Source organism: Otolemur garnettii, unplaced genomic scaffold, assembly GCF_000181295.1.
Source record: "Otolemur garnettii isolate 467f Iridium unplaced genomic scaffold, OtoGar3 scaffold00013, whole genome shotgun sequence".
NCBI classification, from domain to species: domain Eukaryota; kingdom Metazoa; phylum Chordata; class Mammalia; order Primates; family Galagidae; genus Otolemur; species Otolemur garnettii.
This window is the reverse complement of record NW_003852408.1, coordinates 3,176,003-3,203,915: the sequence shown is the minus strand read 5'-3', so window position 1 is coordinate 3,203,915 and position 27,913 is coordinate 3,176,003. Positions and strand designations below refer to the sequence as shown.

The following is a 27,913-nucleotide window of genomic DNA, read 5'->3' as shown; positions in this document are numbered from 1 at the left end:
CTCTCATCCTCTCCATGGCTCAGTTGCTATGTATTGATTCCTGAACACACATCTCCAGCCTAGACCTGTCCACTAGGCTCATTTCTCCAAGTGCTTGAAGACCTTTATCCAAAGGTCAGAAGAACATCTCTCTTTGGAGGTTGTATCAGTTGCTTATTGCTATGTCATGTAACAGAGCATTCTAAAACATAGTGGCTTAAAACAACCATCATTTTATTTTCTAAAATAAATATTGTCTGTTAATTCCAACTTTAAAGTATCTCCCACTCTGCCCATTTCTCTCCACCTTCAGCACAATCACCCAGATCCCTGTGACTCTCACTAACACTAGAGGAACTGGCCTTGATGTTCAATCTTGCTCCCCTCAAGTCCATTCTCTGTACTTCATCTGAGTAGACCTTTCAAATATGGAAAGCAGTTCATGTCCTTCTTGTTTAAACCCAGTGCCTTCTTGTGGTTCTCAGCATTATATCAATGTTACTTGGTGTACATATTGAAGGACGCTGACTATGCAGTGGCACATTCTCCATCACTTCCCTCTCAATACCTTGTCCCACGTTCCCACCACACCAGATGTCTGTTAGTTTCTTGAGTTTGCCACATGCTATCTCTTACCTCTCTGCCTTTGCCTATGCTTCTGGAAACAGTATCTTCCAAAGTTGAAAATATACGTGTCCTAGAACTCAACAGTTAAACTCCTCAGTAGAAACCAACAGAAATGTGTATTGTGTTCAAAACACATAGAAGAACATTTTCATAGCAGAATTATTTATAAAAGCCAAACATTTGAAACAGGACAAATGGGTACTTCGTGGCTTACTTCTATAATTGAATTCTATACAGTTGTGAAAACAATTATAGAAAATGAATATACATGACTTTCACAAAGCATATTGAATAAAATATATATGTAAATTTGTGGAAATTTGGCTTCTTTTAAGGATATGTATTCACAGAAAAGAGAGAGGGAGAGAGAGAGTCAGAGAAAAGAGAGGATGATGTCATTTATATAAGTTACATAACAACTAGAATTAATCTATGCATTGTAAGCCAACATGGTGGTTGAGGTGGGAGGGAGCCTGGGAGGTGTCACTAGCAGGCTTCTGAGGTGTTGAGATAATCTTGTTTTTTGACCCAGGTGATATGTTTACTTATGATCATTCAAAACCTACACTGAACTATGTATTTTATTCTGAAACTATAATTTTCATTTTATTTGCTTATTTATTTATGTATTTAGATACATGGTCTTGCTCTATCACTTATCCTGGAGTGCAGTGGTACAATCATAGCACTGCAGCCTTGAATTCCTGGGCTCAAGTGATCCTCCCACATCAGCCTCCTAAGTAGCTGGGACTATAGGCATGAGTCACTACACCTGGCTAATTCTTTCTATTTTTGTACATATAGGGTCTCTCAGGCTGGTTTCAAACTCTTGGCCTCAAGTGATTATGTAATTTTTATTTTCAAAACGGCAAAAAAAAAAAAAAAATTCGGGCTTCAAGGGTTAGAAGGATTGGTTAATTGGAAGGTCTAAAAAAAAAAATCAAGAGAACATGAAGAAAGGGATAGAGTGGGGCAACAGAATAAAAAGGAAGTGGGGTGTGAGGCTTTCTCCCCAGGAAAGAAGTTGAGGGAGGGAGTTCTTAATGGCAGGGAAGGGCCTACTACAGACACAAATGAAAGGCTTTGCTTCTTAACAATTTGATATAGGGGAAGACCTACCCATCCAAAGAATTCAAAGTAATTCCTGCTCTGTGTATCTAGTGGACATAATGAAGAACAAATCATTTTTTAACTTAGATGTTGAGGAACAAGCCGAAGCAAGAATTAACCATAACCAGGCATCTAACATAATGGGTAAGTCTGGTGGGATAAATTTGTGGGCTGTGAGTCACAGGTCACCAGGTAAGGGGCTGGGGCTCTTCATCAGGTCCCACTGAGGCAATCCAGGCAACTTGGATGGAGGCAGGAAGGGGAGGGAGCCAGCACCTCAAGCAGTGAGTCCTCAGCTTGATAGGAATTGGAAAGTGATCCAAAGACAGAGGTGATAAGTACTGATGTCATAGAAGTTATTTCTAAAGAAAGTGAGGAAGGCATAGGGGAGCAGTTAAAGAAAAGGAAAGAAAATCAGGGATCCAAGATAATTACAAGAGGAGATAGAGAAAGAAACCTGTTATGACAAGGAGAGGAATAAAGAGATACCAATCCCAGGAGCAGAGACAGAAGTAGGGGAGTTGGGCAGAACCAAGAGGAAAGTTAAGAAACAAAATAAGAGGGAGAGAAAAGTAGGATAAGGGTGGGAGTGTGAACAGTGCCAATGAATGGGCAAAGCGGCCCTGTATGTAAATTTTATCAGCTTTTGTTTATGACCTGGAACAACCTGTAGGTCACATTCTTTCAAGGAGGAGACCAGAAACTTGAGTTAACTTAGCTTCCCAGTTCTTCCTAGTACTCTTTTATTTTTCATGACTGGTTGTTCTTCTAGCACCCAGGCTCGAATGCAATAGTGTGGTTATAGCTCTGTGTAACCTTGAACTCCTGGGCTCAGATGATCCTCCTACCAAAGCTTCTGGAGTAGCTGGGACAATAGGCATGGGCCGTGATGCCAGACTAATTTTTACATTCTCAGTAGTGATTGAGTCTCCCTATGTTGCAGAGGCTGCTCACAAACTCCAGGCCTCAAGGGATCCTCTTGCCTGGGCCTCCCAAAGTGCTGGGAGGTACCTAGTGCTCTTGCTGTGGGATTTCCTGCTGTGTAGGCTCTTTGGTCACACCTGAAACTGTTAATGGGTTTTGCTACTTTGCACAGGCATCAGCAGCAAGGACGCTGAAGAATCTAGTGATGAAGACGAGCCCCTAGTCTTTGACCAAGCACTAGAAACTGAGCCTGGTAAGGAAGGGAGAGAGAGCAAGGCCTGGGCTGTGTGAATCTGAATGAGGAGTTACAATTTCCTAATGTGTTTTATTCTCAGCCCTTTCTGTACTATGGATCCAGTTTATCCCAGAATCTCATTTTCTGCATTTATTTAACTTCACTCTTATGGGAAATGCAAGGAGACAAAAACTGTCATAAGTGTATTTTTTAGTGTAAGCTTATTAATTGACAGAGTCTATTAATCAATATATATATGATGCGGAAGAAATAGGTGAGCAAAGTGATGAGTTCATTTTTAAAACTGACTAGTTACTATGCCTATAGGGTGATAGATTTACGCAGTGATTTCTATAGGGAACAAAAAAGCTAAATATGCTTTACTGGACGATCTTGTCATCTGATCACAAGCTGTGAATAGTGTCAAAAGAAAATCCATCCAACTATCTATTGTTAGCAGAAATAAAGATTTGAAATAAAGTATTCTGAAACATGAAGTATTGTTTTTGATGGCATTCTTCAGCAAGTCATGGCTTATAGAGCGATTTTTCAAAAGACCTTTGCAAATATTACCTTTTTCTTTACAGTAGCCAGAAGGGTAAGCAGCATAGTGTTGTCTTTGTTGCCTAGATAAGAAAACACCATCAAAAATATTTTAAGATCATCTACAAAGTCTAGTGGAAAATTAAAGGAAAGACAAGATTAACATCTTGAATCTAAGTCTTTTCCTTTGTACAAGGAGAGAAACAATTATCAAAATGTTGTATGATCTCAACACTATCGACAGCATGAGTTGTCATATGATTTATAACTCTTTAGTGTACAAATTGGTGATTTGTTTTCCCTTTTTACTTTCTAGATTGAGAGAATATTAGAAACATGTTCCTTTAGTGAAATCACAATAGGAAGAGATCTAAGAACAAATACTTATGTTTCCTTATCTTGATGTTATTAAGAACCAGCAAACTCATGAAAAAATGCTCATCATCTCTAATTGTTGGAAAAGGGCAAATCAGTACCATTTTGAGATATCACCTAACCCCACTGAGAATGATCCACATTATAAGGTCCCCAAAAAACAGGTGCTGTAAAGATGTGGAAACAACCCCAGTGCCCTTCCACACATGGATGGATTAATAAACTGTGGTATATGTACACCATAGACTACTATTCAGCCGTAAAAGATGGAGATTTTGCACTCTTTGTTACAACTTGCATGGATTTGGAGAATACTCTCTTTAAGTATCACAACAGAATGATAAGCATCACATGTACTCAATGCTAATTTGAAACTTGTAGATTAATAGCAGAGTGTTCACTTGAGAGAAAAATTCAATTGAATACAAAAAGGGGGAGGAGGAAGGAGGTCAGAGTATTCCTCCCCAGCAGGAACAGTGTGTGGGTATATGGCACAATTCCTGTGTGAGAGACACAACTACAACTTAGACTTTGCTTTACAAATGTAATCAATGTGACCTACTTGTATATACCCTCATATTAATTGGAAATTTTAAAAAAGAACAATGTGTTAAAAAGTAAGCATTCATTGTAATCGTTCACTGTATCTTTCTGAGTAAAATGTAAATTTACTTCATGTTTTAGACAATGTACATTCTTTTATCTTAGTGTAAATAAAGTGCTCTAAAATATAGTCCTCAAATGCATCTGTGGCTCAGACATGAAAAAAGATGATTTGTCAGCCTTATAAATAGTTCAAGAAGGCATTAGGGCGGTGGTGGGGTAGAGGAGGCTCACCACCTTCCACATAAGATCTTCAAGGTCTCTCTTCATGGAAAAGAGAGACTGAGATGAGGGATATGTGGAATGTCAGGGAGAAAGGGTAGGAAGTAAAAGAGAGCAGTTCAGGAGAACAAAATTGCCTCTTGGCAGGGAATTGTTTGTGGGGACAAGAGTGAAGCATCACTTACCTATAAAGCATGTAACTGAGAAGGGAAACCAACTTGGCCTGGGTGTAGCCCAGGATGTTCATGGATTTTCAGTGTTTTTCCAAGTTTCTTATTAGGGAATTTCCTTCACTGCACACTGAGATCCCTAAAGAATTCTATTCTTTTGAGCAGTGATCAGTAACTATGACTCTTCAGAATCAAGTGAAAGAGAGGACATCCAAGAAGCCACTTGCTCACAACTCCAGACTGCACCAGGTATGAATATTGGAGTTGCAACCCTCGAACTATAGAATATCCAGAGTCTAAATCTAGAGCTCTGTTTTTCTAATGAATTTTATTCTGGACATGCTTCATATGCCTTGATTCTATACAACTAGGATGTCGTTTTCTGCATTTATCCTCACTGGTCCTATTGGGAAATGGAAGGTGTCAGGAAGGCAGTACATACTGCTGTTTAATTTAACAGGTCTAATCAAATCATTCATTGAAAATGTAGCAAAATTATATTAGTAAAATTACTAATGTAATAGTCTTCTTTCCACATACTATCATATTTATAATTGCTATGCATTGGAGTAATTTACTTATTCTATATCACCACCCTTTATATTTGAAAGAGCGCTGTAAGTAGAGTGTTCTTCTATCCATTGACAATATTGTCCTTAGTTACAAGCTTAGAAAGTCTTTAAAGAATAAGTTTGTGCTGATGGAGTCAGCTATATGTTATGCAAAATGCTTAGGAAGTTAAAGCCAAGAAGGATGAGCATAGAAATAAAGAAGAAAAGGAAGAGAGAAAAAGCGACATAGGAGACAAGAAAATCTGAGGGGTTGGGGAGAAGCTCACAGAATCAGAGAAATGGAGGTAGAAATTTTTAGCAGCTTAAGAGTGGGCATATAAATGAGAAAGAAGGAGAATTTGGAGTGGCCAGACAAGAAAAGAAAGCAGATTTCTATTGGACACAAGATGTTAGTCACTGGAGTCAGTATATTTTGTTCTCAGCTCATCTGAGGGCTGGGAGAGTTCAGCATCACTACACTGACGTGTGTTCCCTGCTTTTCTGGTCACTGTCTATAGTTTATCATTTCCTGATTTGTCGTCAATGTTCTGTGAATTCAAAGCTATTCAAATGAATGCAAAGAGTGTCAGAAGAGATGCAGCCCATTGGCCTGCAGTAGAGAAGACAAGTATGATATTATCTTCATTTTCCTACATGCATGGAGGAAAAGCTCTTATTTCCTTACCTCTCCCCCAAAACATTTGCAGACACAGATACACATAGACACCACACTTGCAGACTTCTGTAGAAACTCTTGACTGTTTTCAGCGAGTTTGACGTGGAAAAAGAGAAAGAAGAGTTGGGCTTCTGAATAAAGGGGAGAGACACTGAGTGAATAATCTGAGGAGAAAGAATGGAAAAAAACAGGCTGGTGTCACCAAATGAAAAGATGTCAGAGTAAGCTTCTAGTATTTGTACATGAACATGCATAGGATCTAAATATACCAGTACTTAAGGAGTTTTGCAGGGGAAGAGGAATGATTTTCAAGATACCACTCAGAAGTTGTTCCAGAAACATAGAAATAAAGCCAGTGACTGATCAATAGTCTTGCAATATAGACAGCTGATAAGGAACTGGCACAGGTAACAGAGCTGGCTCTGTTCTCAGTCAGTGTCAAAAGAGCAGGTATTTTGTGATGATGAAAGTAACCTGTGAGATAAAGCCAAGTATAGGTGAATAAAATATAGGTATCACTCTGGGAAACATAGCGGGACCATGTCTATACAAAAAAATTAAGAATATATTAACCAGGCAGGCATTGTGACCATGCCTGTTGTAGTCCCAGGCATTTGGGAGGCTGAGGCAAGAGGATTGCTTGAGCCCAAGAGTTCTGTGAGCTGTGATTATGCCACTACACTCTAGCCTGGTCAACAGAGCTAGAGCCCATCTCTTCTACTCCACCAAAACACAAAAAAACCCCACAACCAGCATTCAAAGCATGTAAATCTTTTATTGTTCTAAAGGATTATTTTCTTTCTTTTCTGTTTGAAGAGGAAAAGAGAAGACACATAGATAGTGTTAATAGTCTCCAAAGAGGTAAGAAAAAAATGTTAATTCTCATTCCTTTGACCTTGCTCTGGTCCAGACCTTCCTACCAGACCCCATCCTTGCTGAAGCCCCCAGATCTCCTTCCAGGCATGATGTCTTTAAAACTAATGGATTATTTAGAGTAAAAGGCTAAGTCTTTGTACCAAAAATATCCTAAAATACAGATCCTAATAACCAAATAATTTATTTTTCTTTCATCTAATGGTACAGAAGTGGTAGGAAGAATCTGTCTTCTTTAACATGTGGTTTCCAGCTCCTGATCCAGGAAGGCTGTCATTGTTTCCCAACCATTGAGAGTGAAATAAATGAACAGAAGAATGTGCTATTTATTTTTTTAAATTGAAAGACCTAGAATATTCTGCTTACATCCCACTGGTCAAAACTTGGCCACAGGGCCAAGAGCTACCTAAATGAAGCTAAGAAATGTACCCATTGGCCAGGTGTTCTTGAGTTCAGCTGTAGTTTTATTCTCATGGAAGAAAGAAAGAATTATGGGTGAAAAATAATAATCTGCCTACTTTCCACATTTGCAATGATTCCCTCAAACAAGGAAAAAACTCAGACTCTCTGTTGATTCAAACCCGGTCTTCGGGTCACCTTTGGCAAGATCCTTTGGCAAGGGTAGGATCTGGAACCTGGGATGGAGCACAGAGCTATGTGGTCAGAGGCATGTCAGCCCCGATTAGGAAATGAGGGAACAGGGAAAGTGTGAGAAAGGCATGTTGTAACTAATGAATGCAGCCCACAGCAGAACAAAGAGACACAGAAGGAACTTGAATTAATCCAGCTGATGTGGTAGATGCTCAAGCCACACTGATTTGTGAGTTATTTAGAGATATCCAACGTAGAACTGACCAGCTGAAGTTCCCCCAGTACAGAAAATGGCTACTTACCACTTCTTAGGCTCCCAGCACTCCGAAGGTTCACACTTCATCACCTCATCCACCCAAGTGATTCTTCTGGACTGAGCCTCTCCTTCCCCAGGAATGCCTGTGGGGAGGAGGGATGGCTCTTTATGTCAGTGGGCTTCTACCTGGCTCCAAACAGAGTCACTCCCTATATGCTTCAGTTTCTTCATTGGTAATGGGGGGTAGTAAAAGTCTCTATCTTAGAAATAAATCAGTAGATGTAAAGTTCTTGTATTAATGTATAGCGCATAACAGCACTTAAGTGTTAGCTCCCATTATTATTGTTTTCACAGTATTCCTTGGGATAAATGAACTTTGTATTAATCTTTTTTTATTAATGTGTGGGTAAATTATTTTGGATTAATGTTAAGATAAAGAAAATGAAATCTAGGATAAACCTGGATTAACCAGCAAAGGCTTGGAAATTGCAAAGGCATATGTTATATATTTTTCTTTGTGTGTTAGGCTCTTGAAAAGTTACAGTTAAATGGTGTTTTTGAAAAATGCTGTTATATATAGTGTGCCTCCTGACCACCTCTGTTTTTAATATTTTTCCTGTTTTCTCAGAGAGAAGGAGAGGTAGACCTAGAACCAACGTTCCTCTGAGTGACAGAGGCCCAGAGAAAAGATACCGACGAACAGGTAAAGAAAAAAAGAATAAATACATTTTAAATAAATAAACATCTAAATTCCCACACTTTGTCTGTGGTTTTAGTAGCAGATGTTTTCCCCTAATTTCGTTATGTAGTTGTACTTATTGTTGAGAAATAGATCTAATTTAATCAATTTCCAAAATGTATCAAGGAGAGAGATTAAAATACCACTAATAAGGAATTTAATGATGAATCTGCAACCAGTCCCAGAGCCCATGGGCTCCCTGCAGTGCTATCTGTCCTGACAGACAACTTTTGAGGATTCAGTGAGATGTCAGCATTAAATACCTGTGTAACTCACAAGTGATGTCGCTGTCCCTTTTTACCCACCACCATGCAGTAATTCTGTGGACTTGGGTCTGCCACTTCACCTCTTCTGCCTCAGTTTACTTATCTGTGAAGTAAAATTAAGCCAATTAGATTGACTGCCCTCCCAGGCCCATGCCAGCTTCCTATGTGGCTTAACATTATGGGAATCCCGTACTGGACTTGGCAAGAACCATGGACAGCTCCCTCCCCTGTGTTGTGAATGATACCTTTTTCTATTGAGTCATAGCCTTAGTACTTCCCACCTCACCATGTAGAGGTTCTAAAATGCAAAGATTATGCTGTTTGCAGAAGACTGTAGAACTCCACTGAGCTTCTCTTTCAGCCAGGAGAAAGCTGCTGTACAAGGTGAAGAAAGCAGAGGAGACAGAAACCATTTCCTGCCCGGCTGCCGTGTTGTGATCCTGTTCTCTATTCAGCCAATCTGTGGCTCAAATTTATAGACAAATCTGTTTTCTAAAACTCACCTTCTGGCACATAACTGTACATATATTAGGTTATTAAGTGTGAAATATCTGATTTCCTTAAGTACTAAGCTTGCCAGTTGATATCTCTGACAATTCACTTTGACACTTCTTGGTTTGGGGGGAGGTGGAGCTTTTTTGCTTGTTTATTTTTATTTTGGGGGTGTGAAAATATCAAATTGGATTTTGGCTTGTGATTATCTTTCAGTTTTTTTAAGAGCAAGTTTTGTGAAACCATATAAGTCAAAAATTTGTGTTATTTTCTAATATGAGTTCCATCATAGAATTAACGTAGTACAGCTCAAAATATCAATGAAGCATTTGGGAAAGATGGCTAATGAGTGCACAGTATATCAGTGGTTTGAGAAGTTCCATTCTGGTGATTTTTATCTTGAAAATGAGCCACATGGGCAATAGAGACCAAGGTAGAAAATGATGAGCTGGAAGCTGTAGCAGAAGTGAATTCATCTCAACCTAGGCATGAATTAGCAGCAAAGTTTGATGTTACTATTCCAGCAATATTGGACCATTTGAAGCAAATAAGCAAGGTTAAGAAGCTAGGTAGATGACTTCTGCATGAATTAGATCATGTGGAAAAGACATTTTCTTGAAGTCTTGCCTTTCCTTGCTGTCATGACATAAAGGCAAACCATATTGTTATGTGTGATGAAAAATGGATTTTTTTGACAATTACAAGTGTTAGGCACAATGATTAAGTAAAGATGAAGTGCCAAAACACAGTCTAAAGCTGAATATTCATCAAAAAATGCTGATGATGTTTGTTTAATAGTCCAGCACTGGTGTTACCTATCCACTGTAGCTTCATTAAACCTGATCAGTCCATCAGAGTAACTGTCTACAGCAAAAAATTGGATGAAATGATGAGGACACTTGCAATTCAGCAGCCGAGATTGATCAATAGAGACAGGCCAGTCCTCTTTCAAGATAATACTATTGCACAAACAATGCTTCTCAAACTACAGAAACTCTCTGTCATGCACTATATTCACCAGACCTTGTACCAACAACTATGTCTTTCAAGGAAAAATATTCAGTTCTCAACAAGCTGTGGAAAATGCCTGGTGATATTTCATCACCACTTGCTCTCTAGGCTTCTTTGCTGCTGGAATACAGAAGCTGCTGTAAAGATAGTAAAACTGTATTGATAGTTTAGGCACATATATTGATTAATTGTACTGCTTCTTGACCAAGATATAATAAACTAAAGTTTGCATTCAAAATTGGACATTTCAGATTTGATGACTTATTATTTGGCTATAAATTCCCAACAAATATAGCAGAAGCAGTATATCCTACTGCCTCTCCACAGCCGCCTCTCCACAGTTGGCCACAGCTGAGGGTGGCCAACTTTCTTGGAAATTAGGATCATCATTGGATGATCCTTCTAGAAGGTCCATATCTCTGCTCCAGTTACCTCAGGCAGAATATTTCTCAAGAATACCCTGTGCATTTTCCATCATCTAGGTACCCATTGGCCATGAGAATTGCACTTCCCCACTGATTCCCTTGCCCACTCCCAGCTCAGCCCTCTGCCACCACTGACTCCCCGCACCATGACTTCTCAGGGGTGAGTCTGAGAGTCCCTCCTTGCCATTCCCCCAGAGACAGAGGTCCATCTCCTGCATGGATGTCTCAAAACATCTCTTGGCTTGAGTGGAGATGTCTGACAATTCTCTCCAAATAATTGTAGCCTCTATTATAAGGCTAACGATGAGAAAAGCTAACACTAGCAGAATCAGGCTCCTTATTCTGTACCATGTTCTGTGCAGCAGGGTGAGATTAGCCACTTGCCTTACAATATAGGAGTTCTGCATCATTCTTGGTCATTGAGGCATCTGCTGATATTCTGAGATAACTGGAGCATCACTTAATCATCTTAGTGTCTCTTTTTGCTCAGAATGATTACCCCCAATCATTAACAACATTTTTAAAGAATAAATTTTATTTTTTTCCTGACAACATTATCATTTCAAAAGATCAGCATAGAGTTTAAGTGGTTAATAAGACTGGTAGATCCAAGAATAGTTAAAGTCTATTTTGTCTAGGCATTTTACTTTGTGGTGATAACACAGCAACAAGGTGTGAGAGCAAGCTACACACAAAGAACTGTTATAAAGCAAAATTCAGTAGCAGTTTGTTATATATGGTCTGATCTTCAGCCCAAATTTCTCCATGTCAAGAACTGGGAGGGAGTACAATGAGTTTCTGTTTCTTTGCCTTATTTCTTCCACCTAATTGTAATTTTTACCCATTAATCAACCTCTCTTCATTCCTCCCTCCAACAACATGCAATTTTTTCTAGAACCTCATACCCTGAGCTTCACTTTCAGCCACAGAGAAAGCTCAGGTGAAGGAGAAGTGAAGCAAAGCAGATGACAAAAGGGAGACAAACACCATCCTGTTAGGTGCCCCATTTGGTGCCCTGCTACCATGCTGCTCTCTATTCCCCCAGTCAATACCTCAAATGGAAAGACAAATCTAAAATTTGATGGTAGTTTCTCTATCTCCATAACTCCAAAACAATAATATGACGAGAAATGTCCTGTCAAATCATCAGCAGGAAAGTCACTATGGGTCTGGATGTGGCCAGCAAACTTGAGAGCTCAGATCCTGTTGTCCCAGGATGCTGGAATTTTAGTGGGTGGAGCAGAGGGTGACATTATCAACAGGCATCTAATCTGCCATAAAAGGCAGACTTCAAAGTGTTACTAATTCATGGGGGGAACTCCCTCCAACCATTTAAAATTGTGCAAGAAGGATCTGAAGATGAGTGGGAGAGATGGTGCCCAGTTATAGAGGAAGATGGAATGAAAAAAATCCTTCCTTGCAGTTTCGAGATTTCCCAGAGATAAAAATATGAACTTTCAACTTCCCGAACTTCCTGTGACCTGTGGTAAGCTGAAGGGGAACCTATACAAGGAGAAATTGAAACAAGGTGAGTTTCCTGGTCTAGGATTTTCAACTGGGAGATATCCATGCAAATAGCATACAGTTGAGGAGCAGTTGGGGGCCTTCAAGATCAGCCCCAGGTCTGATTTTCTAGGAGCTCTCTTGGTCACACTCACAGCTCAGGTTTATGACAGTGAAAGGATGCAAAGCAAGGTCTGCAAAAGGGAGAAGTCGGGGAAAGGAGGACAAAGTTCAGAGGGAACCAGGGACAAGCTGCCTGAGTCCTTTCTGGTAGAGTCACATAGGATTCCCTCCATGAAGGCCAGAGAAATATACACACATGGCAGGGAGTCTGCTTTTTCCCTGGCCTTTCGGCCTGGATGTGGGGCCCCTGAGGTCTGAGAGGAGAGTTCAGACCTTTCTGTTACTGATTCTGAGCTCAAAGTGGGTGGATCCAGATCCAGTGTGGTGGGAGGACAAGTTTCACAGTTGGGGAACTCATTGTGCTATGGTCTTACAGGAAGCTCAGAGAAGTGTATACAGAGTGAGGATGGAAGGTGGTTCACCCCCAGGGAATTTGAAGTGGAAGGAGGCTGTGCAAAATTCAAAAACTGGAAGCAAAGTATACGCTGCGGTGGATATCCCCTGAAACACCTGATAGAGGTACGCTAGTGACAAACAGCTTAAATCAAGGATCTGGCAATCACAATTCACCAACACCAAGCTTTAGCAGAATTTTTGTGTCCAGAAAACCACCATGACTCCCCTTTTCCAGGTCCCAATGCATGCGGTGTTAGGAACGTTCCCCCAAGATTGACCATAGATGATTTATATTGCAGCTTAATCCTCTAAGTGCATTAATGCCATATCCTTTTGAAGGTAGAACAGTGAATTGTGGCCCTGACTCTGCAACAAATAGCATATTTGGTCATGTGAAAGTAACTTCAATTTTAGGGAGGAGATCTTAAACTTTAGGTGCCACTGTTAAAAATAACATAGAATTGTATATCTAAAAATAATACATCAGGATGGGTAGTTCCTAGATTATACAACATTTCAATAATATTTCTTTTCATAACTCTCCTCAAATTTATTATTGAAAGAAAATGCAAAGAAATTTTAAATTGACTCCTTTGTTCCTCTTATCAATCACCTGATGTGGACAAAGCAGGGACAGGGTCTTTGCAGCAGATGAACCTGTGTCTTTTGACTCTGGATGCAGGGATCTTTCTGACGCACACCTCAGACAGTCCTTCCCTGTGCTACTCTAGCAATAAAGAAAAGGTCTTTGTGCAGCAGATATTTATTGAGTTACATCTAAAGCCGTGAGGGAGCACAGATGTGAGACTCTACCCAGGAAGAGGGCTGTGCTTTAACACACATAGGCCTGCACTGTGCCGATGATCTAAACAGGATACCACAGCAAGAGATACAGTAGGAAGGAAAGTCACTTTTGCATTTGAGGTTGAGGACAGTTTCTTAGAACAATTTTCAATTATCTAGGTCTTAAAAGTAGAACCGTTCTGGTAAGAAAAAATGTAAAACAGGGCATTCTACATTCACAAGAAAGAATGGCATGAACATCTGCTCCCTAAAATGTCAGTAAGTTGTGAGTAATGAGACTGATACACTCAGTGGATTAACTGTAGATGTTATGAGGCCAGAGGAGCCTACACACTTGCTTTAATCACTAGAATTTGAGTTGACAGTGGGATATCCAGGTGGAAATACCTATTAATAGGAGAGAGAAATACCATGCTCACAAAATAAAAACAGAGACCCATTATATCATTAATCTCTTTTCTTTTTCAGAATGGAGGTCTACAACCACCACCAAGATCAAGAAAAGGGGTGATTATCACATGATTTTCTGTTCACGTCTCATGTGTCATATTGTTGATTTTTCACCTCTGTAGCCATATAGTCTTTAAATTGATCACGCATGAAAAAATGTCCCTGTATAAATAGTGGATTTGCAGTTGCTGCTTCTTAACATAATGTAGAAGGCTGGAACTTCTTTGACCATTAAACATTTTATATAGAGACCTAACTAATTTTAAAAATATATAAGACAGAATTGACCTTGTATGTGTGATTTAGTAAAAGATCTGTATGTCATACTTTCTTAAAAGTATAAATGTATTAACACAATAACTAAGAAAATGCCATGAAGGCTATGTTAACCAGTTTGATGAAAATAGTTCAAATTTTATATAAAACCAGCACATTGTACCCCATGATTGCATTAATGTACACAGCTATGATTTAATAAAAAAAAAAAAGTAAATATGGAAGACAGATCTGGAGTTGGAAAAAGCAAGCATGATTTTGAAATGCACCAAACAATATATTTAACAACTACTGCCTTTGAAACCTCAACTTAAAATACTGATTGTCATTGAACTTCCTAGTTACTATCTTTAATGAAATATGAAGCAAAAGTTTTCCTAGAAATATCTAATGGTAACTACAGATGACCTAATGTAGAATTCCTCCTGGCATGTGTATATAGCCATATGTCACCCAGGGAAGCAAACAACAAAAGACACATTACCTTTCTCTTATCTTTATCTTTTTCCTCCACTACACACACACACACACACACACACACGGAAAATTTTAAGGGAAATTTTATTCCTTTATGACACCCTTGAGAATAGAGTGATTGGGAGGCAGAGATACCCTATATCTCTGCTGACTGGAAAATCTTTTCCATTGTGAAGCAGCTTGTTGGCCCCAACAGAGATGTCATACAGACCTCACTTCCATCTATGAAGGTGAATTTTCTCTCATGGAAATAGTATGTGGAACTCATGGACCAGTAGAAGTCAGCAAAAGCTTTTAGGGTTCAGGAGAAAGTAGAGAGGTACTTTCCTTCAAGAAGAAGATGCACAGCACTGGGGACTTTGGAAACATTTTATCTTCAGGGATTGTTCCTGGGGAGCTGCAGAAAGCAGTAGAGTTCTTTTCCGGGACATGTGGACAGCCTCCAGACTCTGGGCCCTGTGGTCATTGGGGGTGCAAGAGATGAATTTTCAGCCTGATTCCCTTTGGAGCTCCTCTGAATGGGATGATGCTTTGTAATTTATAGAAAATTGCCTGAGAAAAAGTGGAAAATCAAGTAGAAAAGATGGCATGCTTGAAGCAGGCTTATGCCACTCTCAAGGAAAGGATCATAAGCTCAAGCAGGTGCTTACCTCTGCATGGCTCTTCTCAGAAGGAACATTGCAAAACCCCAGGGAAGTGATGAAAGACACCTGGAGTGAAGGAGAAGGTTGTGGGGCAATTCATACAACTTAATCAAAAGGCAATGTGGGAGACATCTACAGTAAAGAAGACTAGGAGGATAGAGCACTCACCTCTCAGCCCCATGGTAGAGTTGTGGGAGAGCTCTCTCCATTGCCACAGACCTCTGTCTTGACTGACCAGGGAGCTACCTAGAGTCTGTGCAGAGTCATGGCCTGGAAAATAGGTGCAGTAAGGATCTGTTAGAGCAGATTCCATGTTTCTGCCGCTGATGCCATCCTGAAATCTCAGGTAAAGTGTGCCAAATCATCATGGCACTCAGCTTTGCAGCAGTCACTGCCCTCCACCCCCCAGCTGAGGAAGGAGCAGACAGACTGGATGTTTCCCTGTGCTGTGACTGGCAACCAAGCACCTCTTGCCATGGCGTGCTCACATCTGAGCAGAGGAATTGCATTGGGTACTATAGGCTTAACCTGGGAAGCACTGGGCAACTATCTTAACAGAACCTAATAGTGGATGGCGGAGACTCCATGGTCCTTAGACTGCTGGAACTAAACCCTACTGTCAGAGCTGGACAAATCATCAAAGAAAGAAATAAATGAACACTGGACTTAAAAAGGGACTCTAGGGGCTCGGCGCCTGTGGCTCAAGTGGCTAAGGCGTCAGCCACATACACCTAAGGTGGCGGGTTCGAATCCCGCCTCGGCCTGCCAAACAACAATGATGGCTGCAACCAAAAAATAGCCAGGCATTGTGGTGGGTGCCTGTAATCCCAGCTACTTGGGAGGTGGAGGCAGGAGACTCGCTTGAGCCTGGGAGTTGGAGGTTACTGTGAGCTGTGATGCCATAGCACTGTCCCCAGAGGGACAGCTTGAGTCTCCGTCTCAAAAAAAAAAAAAAAAAGGGACTCTAGGACAAATGGACGTAATAGACATTTACAGAATATTCTACCCCCCCCCAAACTACTGAATGCACATTCATCTCATCAGCATATGGCACGTTCTCTAAGACTGATCACATCTTAAGTCATAAAACATGTCTCAACAAATTCAAAAATATTGAAATAATACCATGTACATTCTCAGACCACAGTGGAATAATACTAGAAATAAATTACAAGAGAAACATTCAAATTCACACAAAGTCACGGAAATTAAACAACCTGCTGCTGAATGATTATTGGGTCAGTAAGAAAATTAAGACGGAAATCAAATGATTCTTTCAACTCGATGACAAAGGGGATACCAGGCACCGAAATCTATGGGATTCAACAAAAGAATCCCTAAAAGGAAAAATCATAGCTTTAAATGCCTGTATCAAAAAGACAGAAGATCACTAATTGACCAACTAATGTCAAATGTCAGGGAACTGGAAAAGGAAGAGCAAATCAAACTCAAGCTGACATAAGAAAAGAAATAAAGTTCAGAACAGAACTAAATAAAATGAAAAACAGACAACCAAAAACTAATACCAAGGATTAAGAAAACAAAGTTGTTCTTCGAAAAGATTCAAAAAATGGATAGATCTCTTGTTACATTAAAGAGGAATAGAAAAGACTTTAATCAGCAATGAAAAAGGAGATAATACAACTGATAACACAGAAATACAAAACACCATCCATGAATACTATAAAAATATCTATGCACATAAACTAAAAAACATAGAGGAAATGGACAAATGCCTGGAAATAGCCAACTTCCCAAGACTCAATCAGGAAGAAAAAGCTCCCAAACAGACCAATGATAAACAGCAAGATTGAAGCAGTAATAAAAAATTTTGCAACAAATAAAAGCCCCAGACTATTAAGGATTCCCAGCTGAATTCTATCAGACCTACAAAGAAGAGCTGGTACCCATGTTACAGAAATTATTTTATGCCATCAAGTAGGAGGGAATCAGCAGTATCAATCACATAGATACCAAAGCCAGGAAAAGGATACAATAAAAAAGAAAACTTCAGACCAAAATCCCTCATGATATAGATGCAAAAAACCCCAATAAAATACTACCCAAACAAATTCAACAGAACATTAAAAGCAATAACAACAAAACTACAAAGAAAATAAGATACCTAGGAATCTACTTTACTAACCAGGTGAAAGATCTCTACAACAAGCACTTATGAAACATAGAGGAAAGAAATCACAGAGGACACAAACAAATGAAAAACATCATATTCACAGATTGGTAGAGTCAATATTGTTAAAATTCCCATGCCTCCCAAAGTGATTTACACATACAACCCTATCTTCATCAATGCCAATGCCAACCTCAAACTCTTGGGCTTAAGTGATTCCCTTGCCTCAACCTCCCAAGTAACTAGGACTACAGGCATCTGCCACAACTCCCATATATATTTTTTTTAATCATTGTCATTGTTGTTTAGCAGGCCCTGGCCAGATTTAAACCCATCAGCCCCAGTGCATGTGGCTGGTGCCCTAATCACTGAGCAATAGGCACTGAGCCAAAAAAAAAAAAAAAAAAAAAAAAAAACCTTTCTAGGCTTCATGTGGAACCAAAAAAAGAGACCCAAAGCCAAAGCAATCTGAAGCAAATAGAATGAATCTGAAGGCATTGACTTTTCAGATTTCGAACTATAAGGTTATAGTAACAAAAGAAGCCTGGTATTGGTATAAAAAAATAGAGACATGGACAATAGACCACAACAGAAAATCCAGATATAAAACCATCTACCTATAACCAACTGATCTTTGACAAAGCAGATAACAACATACACTGGGGAAAAAGCTCTATTCAATAAATGGTTCTGGAAAAACTAAATAGCACATGCAGAAGAATGAAATAGGAACCCATATTACTCACCAATTACAAAAATTGATAAAACCATAAAAATTCTAGAGGAAAATATAGGAAAAATTCTTTGAGGTATTTGTCCATGGAAAGAATTTAAGACTAAGACCTCAATGACAATCACCATAAAAATAAAAATGAATAAATGAGACTTGAGTAAATTAAAAACCTTCTGCACAAATAAGGAAATAATCAATAGAGGAAATAGACACCCACACATGGAAAAAATGTTCACAACCTATCCATTCAATAAAGGGTTAACATTTAGGATCTATGAAGAATTCAAGCAAATTTGTACAAAAAACCCCAAAAAACTCCATGAAAAGTGAACAAGAGAAATGAACAGATGCTTTTCAGAAAAAAGACAGGCAAATGGCCAAAACATATATGAAAAATGCTCAACATCACTAGTTATCACAGAAATGCAAAGTAAAACCACGGTGAGATATTACCCCATCAGAATGCCTTTTATTAAAATTTCAATAAACAACAGATGCTGGCATGGATGCCAAAGAGAAAGAAATGCCTATATGCTACTAGTGGGACTGCAAATTAGTGCAACCTCCATAGAAAACAGCCTTGAGTTTCTCAAAGAACTAAAATTAGACCTACCATTTGATCCAACAACCCCACTACTGGGTATCTATGCAAGGAAAAGAAGTCATTATATCAAAAAGACACATACACTCAAATGTTTATTGCAGCATAATTCACAATTGAAAAAATGTGCAGTCAACCCAAGTGCCCATCAATTTATGACTGGATTTAAAAATGTGATATATTTATTTATGTATATATACATATATATGTGCCCACATACAATGGAGTATTACTCAGCCATTACTCAGTACTAAAAGAACAAGTTAATGTCTTTTGCATTAATTCGGACTGAACTGGAAACTGTTCTCATAAGTGAACTATATCAAGAATGAAGAAACAAACACTGTATATATTCTATAATAATTTGGATGGTTAATTGATGGGTATATGTAGCCACTGAAATAATTAAAAATCATGAGACATATAAAGGAAGTAAGCATGAAGAGGAAAGTGCTAAAAATTGATCTAATAGGTACAATGACCACTACTCAGGTGATGGGCACATTTATAGCCCTGACTAAAGCATTATAAATACTACCCATGTAACAAATATATTTGTACCCCCATTGATAGAGGGCTCCCTGCAAAGTGGAGGACCAATAGAGTTTCTCTAGATTGGTGTCTCTGCCTGGCTTCACAAAGGCCACCATGGGTCTGAGAGCCAGGCATGAAACTTGCTTTGGGCTAGACTACAACTGATGCATAACTTAGTGCTATAATTTTCTAGTTAGAGCTATTGGCCCATAAAAGTAGATATTAAAACAAAAAGAGGACTGTCGCATTAATCCCTTAAATATAAAGAAGTTTGTTTAAATGTATGGTTAATGAAAAATCACATTCATAATTGTCATTTAATCTTTCTTTCATTTCAGCGGAGAATACTGAAGTCTCACAACAATACCATAGCAGACCCTTATGTAAGTATAAATTCCCAACTCTGACCCAGGCCTTTGCCCAGGCAGGTGGTCTGTGTCGTTTCTGCTTTTTTCTGAAGTATAATCTCAGTTTGAGCAAGTTGCTCTGTGTGCTGAGTGAAGTATAGCAGGTATATCACCCAAGCCAAGAGGATGGGTCTGGGCTTGGTGTCTCAGTGTGAAATCATCCTTTCCATTTGTTTCTATGGAAACCTTTTCATTTCCTCATTTTCCTTGAAAAGTGACTATGGGAGGCTGAGTTCTAGCCCATTGGGGTCTCTAGAGATGGACTGCAATAGGTAGGGCTGGCCTGCTGATCGGGGAAGGAGCAAATGTGACAGGATAACAGTGTTTTCAAGAAGATGGTGGGAATGGGAAGGAAAATCCCAAAGATCCACTCCAAGGTGCAGAGCTAAGACCCTCTTAGGCATCATCCAGAAGAAATAGATGGGCCATGCTGGTGAATTCACAGTGTGCACCCTGTCATAGTTCTGCAGGGAAATTCACACAGAGCACGTGGATCCTTTACAGAGGACCCCCTGTGGTGGTCTCAGGGAGCCATAAGTGTGCTGAACTGGGCAGGACTGAAATCATCACCACTTACCAAACGATGGGGCATTTTTACTCCTGATGCTCAGCTGGGGCTCTGTAATGTACAGACCTTCTGATCTCATGTGCTTGGTTCTTTCCCTGCTTGCCAAAAGTCAAGGATGATTCCCCTCTCTAGACAAAATCATGGTTTTATTCCATTCATTGCTGTGAGATGGATGTTTTAGGCAGAGTCAGCTTTTTGCACAACTGCAGGGGGCACCTCTGGCTATGAGAAGGTCATGCAGCTGGACTGAAGCAGGACACCAGGTGAGAGAAAACAACCACAGGTAGCAAATGTGCTTCTCTCACAAAGCCTAGATCCATTTGGACTGCTTTTGTTCCTCTGGACAAGAAGGAACTGTGAGCAGGGACCGTTCAGTAGTTGAACAGTTCCCATCTCTGGAGTCTGCATGGAGGGCTGTTTCTCAGAGCTGATAGCCAAGCCCTCTGTGAAACACCTCTTCCCATAACCATCCTGTAACAAATTTGTAGGCTGATAATATCTCTATAACGTCCCAGTCCTTTCTCAGGAGAAACCCCTTTAGAACAGACTTCTTGACCTATTCATAGCAATCACCTGAGGGTCCCATCCCCAAGATTGGGAGGTTATTGGTCTCAGCTGCCATTTTAAAATCGGTATCGGTATTTCCAAAGCTCCCATTGTGGTTCTTCAGCAGGGCCAAAGTTGTCAGTCACTGTAGACCACTGCTATTTGATCTGCAGGGTCCATGAGAACCACCTGAAGGCCTTAGCTGACAGGGCCCCATCCCAGGCCCCTGATTCGGTGAGGGTGGAGCCCAAGAATGAGCGTTTCTAAACAGTTCCAGGTGATACTGCTGCTGTTGGTCCAGACACCGCTGCTTTAGACCCCAGAGGGCTCTCATAAAGACTGCACATTAGAACCATCTGGGAAATATTTAAAACATACTGATGCCTATGGCTCCACCCAGACTAACTGAGTCAAATCTCTGCTGATGGGGCCCCAGGCAACTGAGATTCTTCAACTACCAGATGATTCTACTGTAGAGCAGGTTAAGAGTCACTGCTAAACAGAAGAATGAATTTCTTGCTAAATTGAATAAAGTGACATACATCAAGTTTGTAGGCTTCCCATGGGATAGAACACCAAACACGGGATTTTCCTGGGTCATGTACTCTTTCTCAGGATCCACTTAGTGTACTTTTTAGGATGATGATTTATAAACCTTGACCCCACAACTTAAAAATAGCAATCAGCTTCCATGACTCTCATCTTATATAACAAAAGAGAAAATCAGTTACATGGTCTCATGCCAGGGCTACCTTGGGCCCTCTGTAGAGATGTTCCCAAGGATGCTCCCACAGGTCTCAGATTTTCCCACCATGAGGAAGCACATAAGAAAGATGAATTCTTCAGCTCAGAATTTTCTCCTGTATGTGAATTTTGTATCTCTTCATATAGTGAATTTGTAGATGAAGAGAAATTACAAATTGAGTTATGTCCCAATTCACCTCAGTTCATTGGCTGCAGGAGAGATATTATAGCCCATTATGATTTTTAACCCAAATACCAGGGCATCTTGCTTTGACTGGTAAGGTAGTAATATAAGACCTCCCCAGGGCATGAAGAATGAGATGAAATATTTATATGTTAGAATCAGCCGACCTGGTGAATGGTTGAACATGTGGGAACAGGGAGGCAGTGTTTACTCCCAGCCTTCTGGGCGGGTGGTGGGTGGCTGGAGAGAGGGGGGTGCACAAGAGAGGAGCAGACTCAAGATGGGATGACAAGAAATGTGGTTTGGGTCAGGAGGGGCTTTAGACAGGGTGAAAGATATCTAACTAGAGATGACAAAAAGCAGGGTTTGGATGTTTGGGGCTGAAATGGAGACCAGAGATTCAGGTCACAAAGTCTAGACATATACATGGTAAGCATGGTCATGGGAGTAGGTGTGGTCATTCATGGCGAGAAATGAGCAGAGGATTGAAGACAGAGCCCTACGGAATCCCCACATTCTAAGTGAGGGAACTAAAAAAACAAGGCAAGATGTTAGGAGGAAATACAAGAGGATGGGATGTTATGGACCATGAAGAGTGTTTCTGGAAGGAAGGGGAGATGGTCATTTCCCTCCTTCCTCACTACTCACCAGACTCCCAACAAGCCGTCCACAGGTGGGCCAGCCCCCAGTTCATGCATTACTTGGTACTTAGATTGTCCTAGGAGGGTGCCAGTGCCTTCTTCCAACCCACGGTGTAGACCAGGCTGGTCACCTAGGTGTAGAGATGCTGTCCATCAAACAAGTTCCCCAGCACACAGCTCCCCTGAAACCACTCTCCTTCTGTTGGTACCATCATTCTGGATGTTTTTCTAATACAGACATGTGGTCCTATTATGTAAAAATCATAATGTGTGAGGGTCCTTGTGTTATAGCTACAGATTATCACCAAAAACAGGGTGTGTGTGAATTCCCATGCCTACTTGTGGGCTCCTTCCTTGACTGATTCTATTGCTTTTTATAACCTGTGCAAGGTATGCCACCATACTTACTTGCAAATCTGTCAGTTTTTTTACTTCATTTTATGAAATTAAATCTGGCTAAAGGTTGTGCACATAGAGACTGGTGAGAAATACAGTGCCAGTCAATTTTCTGGGCCCTTCCATCTTCCTTATATAGAACAAGGTTACCAGCTTTTTTATGGGCCAAGAAATTGAGACTAGAGCCTTCATCTTCACCCTGGGTGGCTGCTGTTACCATACTCTTTGGCCATTAGATTTGTTGCCTCCATGCCTCATGTTCCAGGTTAGCTAAGGTGGAGGGGGGACATTCCTCCTGGTTTCCAGAGCCAAAGAGCTCTGTCCTCCTTGGTGCCCACCTTGTCATGTGCACTGATTCTATTTCCACTGCCAAAATACTACCACAGTCCCAAAGCCCTCAAACACAGAACCCACAGGCTGGGAACCCCTCCTCAGGATCTTTCCTAAACTCATGGGGAGCTAATGGCAGGAACAAGTATTCAGTGATAGCTTGGAGTTTGTTTATCATAAATTCTCAGTAAGTCACTCTGCAATGAATCAATTGAAATAATGCAATGTAAATAATTAGGAAAGACAGTATGTTCCTGGGCCAGGTTTTGCAAGTCAATGAATAAATTTTTCAGATTATCTTTAATTCATCCTTTTGTGTTGCTACCCATTCTTTGTCAAAGTACCTGCTTTCATAAGGAAAACTTTTCTTGCCCTACACACAGCCACCAGCTCCTGAACTTTGCTATAGACCAGAAGGTCTTCTTATGAAATCTGTATTCAATATTGTTCCTTAATATTTTGAGGAGAAAAATTTGTGTCACCTTTGTACATGAAAAGGCCACATGTTCTGGAGGCTCAGTGTCCCCCATGTTGTCTACATCATCTTCCCTTCTAGCAGAAAAACTCCAATATATGTAAGGTGTGCAGAAAATGGGGAAAGCTGTTCTGCTGTGACACCTGCACAAGATCCTTTCATAAGAACTGCCACATCCCACCTGTGGAACCTGAAAGGTAAGACACACCCAACCTCAGCCCTTCCTTCAAGTTAAAGGCCTTGAAGGATTTTAGCTGTAATAGTAAGAAGTGTCATCTTCACCTTCCTTACTTGATTCCCAGACCTCTGTACTCTGATGGAGTGAGGCCATCATATGGTGGGTGATAGTTTAAAGCAGGCATCCTCAAACTATGGCCCTCAGGCCACATGCGGCCCGCCCAGATTTATCTGGCCCACTGGGTGTTTTTGCCGCTGCTGCCTGTCCTGCTTAGCCACTGCCTGTACTTTTAAACTATAGTCTGGCCCTCCAATGGTCTGAGGGACAGTGAACTGGCCCCCTGTTTAAAAAGTTTGAGGACCCCTGGTTTAAAGCATATGCCACCTGCTTTGGGAACATCATAAATTTGATAAAACTGGTGATACAATGAGCCTTCAGAAGGCAACCCTGCATCTATCAATCCAGCTGACTCTGGGTCACAGGGTGCATGATAAAAATGTGAATGTGAATTCTTAGGGTGTCAGTGACTGCTGAAATCCTGTGTGTAAAATGTGTGTTTGGTAGAGGTGATGTGTATGGGACACCATGGAGATCAAAAAGGCCTGTGGGTGGTGTTGTGGGCAGAATTGCGGTGGCTAGGAGGATGCTCTCTAGCAGGATGTGTCTGTCCCTCTGACAGTAGAGTATTGTCCTTCCATAACATCAGAGGCTAAAGTGATCCACCTGCTCCCAGGGTGTTAGCTGATGGGATCAGTGTAAACCTCTGCTTTTGACCAGTTGAGCAATCTGCAAAAGCAGAGCATAAATCAGCTTTTTAGTTCAGCTTGTGTATAGCCCCATCTCTGAACCATGAGCAAGTTGCAAGGGCTCCCTGAGGTAGCACTGGGGGGCCAAAGAGACAGACACCACGAGAATGGGTCACTGTGTTCACCTGATTGTCAAGAGCCTCCCAGCACAGAGACTCCAGCAGAGAAGGTTGGAGAAGCATCTTGGGGCAAACGGAAGATATCTGACACCCTGTCAGTGGATTTCCGCTCCGAGTTTCCGCAGCACAGAACCCTTGTGTATAGAAGGCAGTTGCAGGGGAAACAGTGCCTGTAGCTTGTGCTCTGTACATACTCAGCACACTTGAGAGATGAGAGCTGGTCTCCTGATTTTTACTGTGGACTGAGTGACTTAGTAAGACTCAATGGCTTGAGGTATTAATTTCCAAAACTTGATTGTGGCAAGCCGGGCTTACTGATAAGCTCACAATGGCTTGGATGGGAACCCCAAGTTTTGAGGTGAGTGGAGTCCATCACTCACTGGGGCACAGTACCCAACAGACTGTCACCCCTGCCACTACTATTGAGGGGAGGATGTGCCTTTGGGTACTGAGCATAAATGGTGCTTGTACTACAGAGGCCTCTAGGAGGGAATTTGGATACAAGGTGGAAGCCAGGAGTCAGTCTTTAATAGAGGACTTTAGCAACATAAGAACGGGGGCTGAGTCACAAAACCTGCCCATGCTCACATTATGCCCAACCGCTCAGGGATCCGTGGAGTTGCATCTTCTGTGAGATGAAGGCTATCCAAGAAAGGTGCCCAGAAAGCCCGCCACGTCATCAGGAATCTGAGGTCCTGATGAGACAGATGCTGTCCGAGGAACAGTTGGTGAGTTGAAACGTGAACCTGAAGCCTCCTCCTTTGTGTCTGAGAGAGGCACAATTGTGCAGAGGGCTTGAGAAATGGAGCCCAGAGGCAGACAGCTGGCCCATGTTGTGCTTTATCCATGACCTAACACTATGATCTGTATCCAAAGAAAATTTTGAATCCAAAGAATAGCCTTACTCCACATTTGTTTCAAAGAGTCCACAGGTTTGGGAGTCCCGTGTGCCCTCTGGGCATGTGTATGGTGATTTTCCCTTAAAATCTGTTCCATCTTTTGCAGAAATGTGAGTTTGTCCTCTTGAAGGTCTATTGTGATGCAAAAAGTCTCTCTTTTGAGTCAGAACCATATCATGTGAGTAACACTTAAAAAAATAAAAACCTTGAAACTGACATTTGTCAAATCTGTGATCTAATTTTCATGGTCCAAGTTGCCATTATGTTTACCTTGTTGATGAATTTTTAGACTGGGTACCATGAAGATCAGAAATTTATTTCTCACAGTTGTGAAGAATGACTATATAAGACACTAGGGTGTCAGCATGGTCAGGCCCTGGAGCCGGCTGTTATCTGGGTTCAACATGGCTGCCTTCTCACTGTGTTCTGAGAGATTGAGAGAGGTCTCTGGAGCCTCCTTTGTAAGGGCCCTAATCCTATTTGTGAGGGCTCCTGACCTAATTACCTCCTAAAGCTCTCACCTACTAATACCATCAGGGAGTTAAAATTTTAACATAAGAAAAGGGGTATAAATCTTCAGTCCCTAGTAAGTGGAGTCCATACAAGACAGACCTGAAGTCAGGCTGACAGCCTCCCCTTTGGTCCTTTTCTCAACAGAGAGGTAGGTCTCAGGGTCCAGAAAAGCCCATGTGGTTAAACAAAGTCAAGGAAACCCTGAACGAGAAGATGTACCTCCAGGTGAAGGGATTTGTGGAGGACATGCGCCTCATCTTTCAGAACCACAAGGTATTTTACAGGGTAAGTGGCTCTTACCCCTTCCAATTTTCTCTCAATTAAGTCACTTTAAAGTCGCTTTACCTTTCACCTTCTTATGTCAGGTAAATGTTGCAATTGCCCTTATCAGGTGGCAAGCCCACCCAAGCACAAATTCTGAAGTCCTCTAAAAGCCTTGTGGTGCACATGAGGAAAATAACAGCAAACCAGAGGTGTTATCAGCCTTAAATAACAAGATTCTGAAAATTGATTAAGCATGGCATTTATTCAAGCCCAAAGCTGGGAATGGCCATCTGGAAAACAGACTCCAAAGAAAGAAAGTCAGTGCTCTGAAATTAAAAGTTCAGGTCTTGCCTATATAGGAAGAAAACAAAGAACTTTAGTAGGATTATAACATTTTCTACTTGTAAACCAAGACTGGCTTACAACAATTTAATTAGTTACAATTTCTTTTCCATATAGTTTTTTTTTTTTCATTTCTTTTCTAAACTAAGAGTATATTTGACATTCCATCTTAGGCAAAATAATAGTCCTAAAGTCTTGGTGTAAAAAAAAGTACGAGGAAAGTTCATCTATGATGAAGATCAGTAGTGAATAGGCAAGGAATCTTACCTGGTGCCCTGTAGTCATTTGCAACATGTTTTTTTTTTTTGAGACAGAGTCTTAGTATGTCACCTGTGGTAGAATGCAAATTATCAGAGAACAGAAGCTCCTCTTAAGTGGATTAATTCTCACCTAACATGTGGGATAGCCTAAAATGAAGCTCCAGATTATCTGAGACATAGGGAGTCTAAGCTTATTAAACAATGGCTATAATTGTCTTTGTCTTTCCAGGACAAAAAATCCATCAGACTGGGACTTCAAGTAGAAAACACCTTTGAGAAGAATTTCAAAAAAATTTTTGCAATTCAGGGAACAAGCAGGAACAATTTTTGATTTGAGCCCATATCATGTTAACTCAGCCCATTTTCACGCCCTCCCTTGGGACTCTTCAGCAGCTTGGGGCACAAAGTGCTGGTGGTCCCCCTAATCTCTGTACATTCATGTGCAATCACCATATCACTCTCCTTTTCCAAATTTTTCTCATTGCCATTCCTGGTCATTTAATTGTAATAAATCAAAATGGAAATTGTCTCATCAGATTCTCTTATTGAATAATTCAAAGTGAAAGTTACAATTGAAAATATGAAGTCTTTTTGTAAAGGATCATATTATAGCCTTCCATTTATTCAGACCATTTAGGAGGTTCTTCAGTAATGTTTACTCTGCCCCTTCCCACACAGGACATTATTTCTTTTTCTTTCTTTATTTTTTTTATTTTCAAAACTTTTGTACTTTTTGTTCTTACTGCGAAAGTGATCTTTTCCCCATTAAACTGTATTACTGATTATTGCCTGTTGTAGAAGGCTACTGTGATTCATATATTTTTGTCACTGATTACCTAACTGAATACTAGATGGTATTTTTGTTTGTTTTTGGCCTTTGATCCTGTGGCATCAGGAAGCC

The 27,913-nt window shown here is 40.5% G+C and overlaps 1 protein-coding gene across 1 annotated transcript in view; it reads left to right on the top strand.

Annotated features, from left to right (window-relative positions):
• The window catches only part of LOC100961813 (nuclear body protein SP140-like protein), a 33,276-nt gene extending 5,735 nt beyond the window's left edge, over positions 1-27,541 (top strand). Inside the window, exons 4-17 of the mRNA XM_023510288.1 lie at positions 1,804-1,860; positions 2,813-2,893; positions 4,954-5,037; positions 6,832-6,876; positions 8,364-8,438; positions 12,092-12,196; positions 12,671-12,813; positions 13,963-14,001; positions 19,679-19,723; positions 23,713-23,828; positions 25,342-25,462; positions 25,740-25,811; positions 26,291-26,431; positions 27,242-27,541. Coding sequence (XP_023366056.1) covers positions 1,857-1,860; positions 2,813-2,893; positions 4,954-5,037; positions 6,832-6,876; positions 8,364-8,438; positions 12,092-12,196; positions 12,671-12,813; positions 13,963-14,001; positions 19,679-19,723; positions 23,713-23,828; positions 25,342-25,462; positions 25,740-25,811; positions 26,291-26,431; positions 27,242-27,343 — 1,173 coding nt within the window. The 5' untranslated portion in view covers positions 1,804-1,856 and the 3' untranslated portion in view covers positions 27,344-27,541. The remainder of the gene's footprint in view (positions 1-1,803; positions 1,861-2,812; positions 2,894-4,953; positions 5,038-6,831; positions 6,877-8,363; positions 8,439-12,091; positions 12,197-12,670; positions 12,814-13,962; positions 14,002-19,678; positions 19,724-23,712; positions 23,829-25,341; positions 25,463-25,739; positions 25,812-26,290; positions 26,432-27,241) is intronic.
• Positions 27,542-27,913: the final 372 nt, after the last annotated feature.